Below are 4086 nucleotides of genomic sequence, written 5' to 3' on the forward strand. Positions count from 1 at the left end.
CCAGTCAGGAGTCTCTAGCCTTTGTTAGTCTTGTATTATTTTTAATTTTAGTTTCTTGTGTACAATTTGGAGTTTAGTATAACGTTCATTCTCACTGAACTAGTATATATATTTGTTTAGGAGCTAGCTGAAGGACGCCTCCTGGTGTGGGAATTTCTCGCTGCATTGAAGACCTGTTTGTGTCCTGCTGATGTCTGTTCTATGGTCGAGTTGTTGTCTCTTTTACACATTCCCCATTTCCATTCTCAATTTTAATGTCTAGTAGTTTTAGATAATAAAAAAACCCCATCAAAGATAACAGGCTTAGTAATTAGTTAGAAATGATCGATTATATGCTATATGAAATAAAAGAGTTATACTTATTTCGTTTTGAATAAATTAAGCCATCACTTGGTATGTATTTCTTTTTAGGTTACTTTGGAAACACGACAAGACAAAAATTAAGCCAACGTTAATACCACTATAGACAATGATAGACACTACCTGCAAAGTTTATTTTTCATTTAAAGAAGCGCTTACTTAAACAACCAAAGACGTAGAAGTTGTTAAAAATGCAAATGGTACTTTATTATTCAGAACGATTTGAAAAGGCAACAAATCTATTTTGATAGATTGTTGCTAACCTTTACTGTTTAATCACTTTTTGGTAATATCGGCTGACAATTGTTATCTTAAGATTTTTTTTATAGCTTTAATTTAGTCTTGTTGGCGATTGTTCTTCCCCCTATCTATTTCAGTTTTTAAAATTACCTTTTATTGTCCATCGTTTGAAATTTAAGAGTAAAAATAACTTGGTAGAAATTGTATTTCAAGTTTGAGGGAGCCGTCTCCGTCTATTATAATTCTGGAGATACTAGCTTAAAACATGAGTTGACTCCTATGTTTTATTTTAAGTTTGTTGGCTTTAAAAACTAAATTTGTATACTGGTTACCCTAAACGAATTTGCAGATTTTGAACCCCATCATTTATAATCAGTAATTTCCAAAAGTCACGAATTGGCTTGTTTGATTCTTTTATTCTTACGAATGGATGAAAGATATAACTACTCAAAATTGTATAGGGCAGCACACTCATGGTTGTTGCACAAGAGTAATACGTTTTTTTCTTTGCTGTAGTGTAATGTTTGCGGTTGATCTAGACCATCAGCTTTGGTAAGTATCGTTTTACTAGAACTCCCGTCATGTTGAATTACTACTAGAATTTTAGATTTGATATCTACAACATAAACATTTTGATGATTATCAACAGTGATTCCCTTAGGACCCACTAAAGATTCCTCCTTATGCACCCATATTTCCTCACCGGTCATGGAGATACAATTTACGGTTTGATTTCTTTCGACTGTGAAATAAATTCTATCCACAGCGGTTTCTAAGTATAATCCACATTCAACATCTAATTTGCTCAATACTTTCCCCAGCATATTAGTTATTACAATGCCATCTTCGATAACAACAAACAAGTTGTTATTCTTATACGATATTCCATAGCATTTGCTTTTTAGTTTAGCTCTCTTCTCAATCGTATTATTCTTTATATTGCAAATCTCTATGTATTGACTTAAGGAACCATATGTAATAGCAATACGGTCAGAATCAATGACTGATATATCAAACGGAGATCCAGATAATTTTATGGTACGAATATGTTTACCTTCTTCATTATACTCCATCAGATTATTGTCTCCTTTATAATCAGCTATCAACACACTACCATTTCGTAACATGGTACATCCCGACAACCATGTTAAAAAACTTGTTTGTTTCACTTTGAATCTTTTCTTCAACTGGATACCTATTTGCTTGATACTTAAGATATTTGGCTCAAGAAGCTGTATTTGGGCCTGATCTGCCTTTGCTTCTTTAAACGACAAACAAGTGGTAGTCTTCTTAACGGAAATTTTCCCGAGCTTATCTACATCATTTTTTATCAACATAATTGTAGGATTTAACTTTAAAAACATTTCATAATTCTGTATATACTTAATCCATTCCTTAACGGACTCTATTTCTTTAAACACAGCTTTATTGATCTGGCGCGTTCCCAGGAAAAGCTGAACTTCGGATGCGAATGATTTCAATTGTTTTGTTTGCTTTCTCCAACAACTTAAATCACTTTCACAATTTTTAAGACGAGTTAGAAATTTGTCATTGTCGGATTTACAATTACCATATTTCTTGTCTAATTCAAGGAGTAGTTTGGTCTGTAAGTCATCCAACTTTTTCATTATTCTTGCTCTTGTATCATTTATTGTATTTTTGATATCTTGCCTCTGGTCATTCAACAGTTCCATAGCCGAAACACAATCGGTAATGATTTGCTGAAGGTTATGTAACGTGCTTGAAAAAGTGTCCTTTAAATCAGACAATGCAACCGAACGTTTAACATTTTTAGCAGCTTGATCTAAAGGAATGACATCAGGGCATGTCATGTGATGAAATGGAATGCAACCTAAACAAACTGCAATATCATGTGTTTTACAGTACAGTTCAAGTTGCTTATCGTGATCCTGACAGTCAAGATTGACAGAACTATCTTTTATTTGTCGGTAGTCTTCGATTGATATAAGCCTGTGATTTCGTGATGATTTTATAGATTTGTGAACCTTTTCACAATCTGCGCATAACCCCTCTTCACAAACTGTACACCATATCTCTGCGCTTCTATTCTCTTTGGTATAACCACAGGGACCACAAAGAATAAATTCCGACATGTTGTTATATCTGAAAAATGCATATTTTTTATCAATTTACAGACTGTTGCTATGATTAGAGATAAAATGGTATAAGATCATTTAAACATAGAACTTAAATTTGGCCTCAAATAATCTGTTTTTGCGTTTGTCTGTCATGTATGATCGAAATCGTATTAGTATTTGAAATTCATTGATTGTTGCCCGATATGACGTGCATGACCAGGCTTCAATCCGGACTATTTCTGTTCGCAACGAGTTTATTTTTCTATGTCATGTACGAAAATGATAATTAGTTAAAAATATTTATTGTTTTATTTTCTCATAGCTTGTATATATATTTAATAATAGTAGCAATCGATATATTTATTAATATAAGACATATTAACAAGTGACAAAATATTTCAAAGACTAGAAAATCTTAAACCATTTGTCATCTAAATACCAATCCAAACAATTATTATGATTTTGAAATATATAACACAAATTTTGGCCGGTTTCATGTTTGATAAAACGTAATTTTACCTTTCGAAAATTTACCTCATTTATCATAGAATTTCGATAATGTTCTAAACAATCATTTATTTTGAAATAAAACTAATACAACATGTCCACTGAGAGTTGTTTGCTTGAATATTCGAAAACATAGCACATAAACTAAAAAGTATAAATTAGAAATAGATAAATAAACTGATAATAATTATTTAGAAAGAGGTTTATTGGAGCTTTTGGAATACACAGCAATAGTTTGTATGGACACATATGTAGTTTAAGTATCCAATACAGTAATGAAAGGCCCAGTTTATCGTCTTGGATTGAAAGAACTGTTAAAATGTTATTTTCGACTCGTCTCTAATACATAAGGAGTACATAACTCGCGATTGCCTCTAAAACTGGGCAGCAAATTTTTACTAGACATTATCTGGATATATGAAAAAACAAAAGTTTATCATCCAATACAATTTCAAATGACTTCAATCCTCTGTGAAATCTTTCAGCTTTGTCTTTGACGAAAAAGTACTCACCAGAGATATATTTCTTAAATCTCTATTTCTCAAGTTGGATTCATATTGAATAAATTCAATTGAAAATTACCAAATAGTTTTGATATAAAACCTTCAATAAGACGTGAATGTATGAAAATGAAATAAGACTATGAAAACAAATTCTTCATCAAAATGTAAACAAGTGTCAAATATATACATGTATATGTTTATGAAAATATTATAAAAATGTGCCATTTTTTGTATAATGTCTTCTTCACACTACCATTTACATAGTTTTACAATGCATAATTTCGATGTGTGCTAAATTACCTTCAATGTCAGCTAATATGGCAGCATCCACATCATCATAAATCCCACATTATCCAACAGATGTCACCAAGAGATAC

General features: G+C 31.6%; 1 protein-coding gene across 1 annotated transcript; it reads right to left on the reverse strand.

Moving 5' to 3' along the window:
* Positions 1-1000: 1000 nt before the first annotated feature.
* Positions 1001-4086, reverse strand: LOC139514873 (tripartite motif-containing protein 2-like). Its single transcript, XM_071304466.1, has 2 exons — positions 4010-4086; positions 1001-2724 (listed from the first exon to the last, which is right to left on the reverse strand). Exon 2 carries the CDS (start codon positions 2712-2714, stop codon positions 1044-1046), a length of 1671 nt encoding a protein of 556 aa, XP_071160567.1. The 5' UTR covers positions 2715-2724; positions 4010-4086; the 3' UTR covers positions 1001-1043.

Source organism: Mytilus edulis, chromosome 3 (genome assembly GCF_963676685.1).
Source record: "Mytilus edulis chromosome 3, xbMytEdul2.2, whole genome shotgun sequence".
NCBI lineage: Eukaryota > Metazoa > Mollusca > Bivalvia > Mytilida > Mytilidae > Mytilus > Mytilus edulis.

What these genes read in the sequence shown, in the direction of transcription:
- LOC139514873 (XM_071304466.1), bottom strand. Translation starts at nt 2,714, where the DNA reads ATGTCGGAATTTATTCTTTGTGGTCCCTGTGGTTATACCAAAGAGAAT.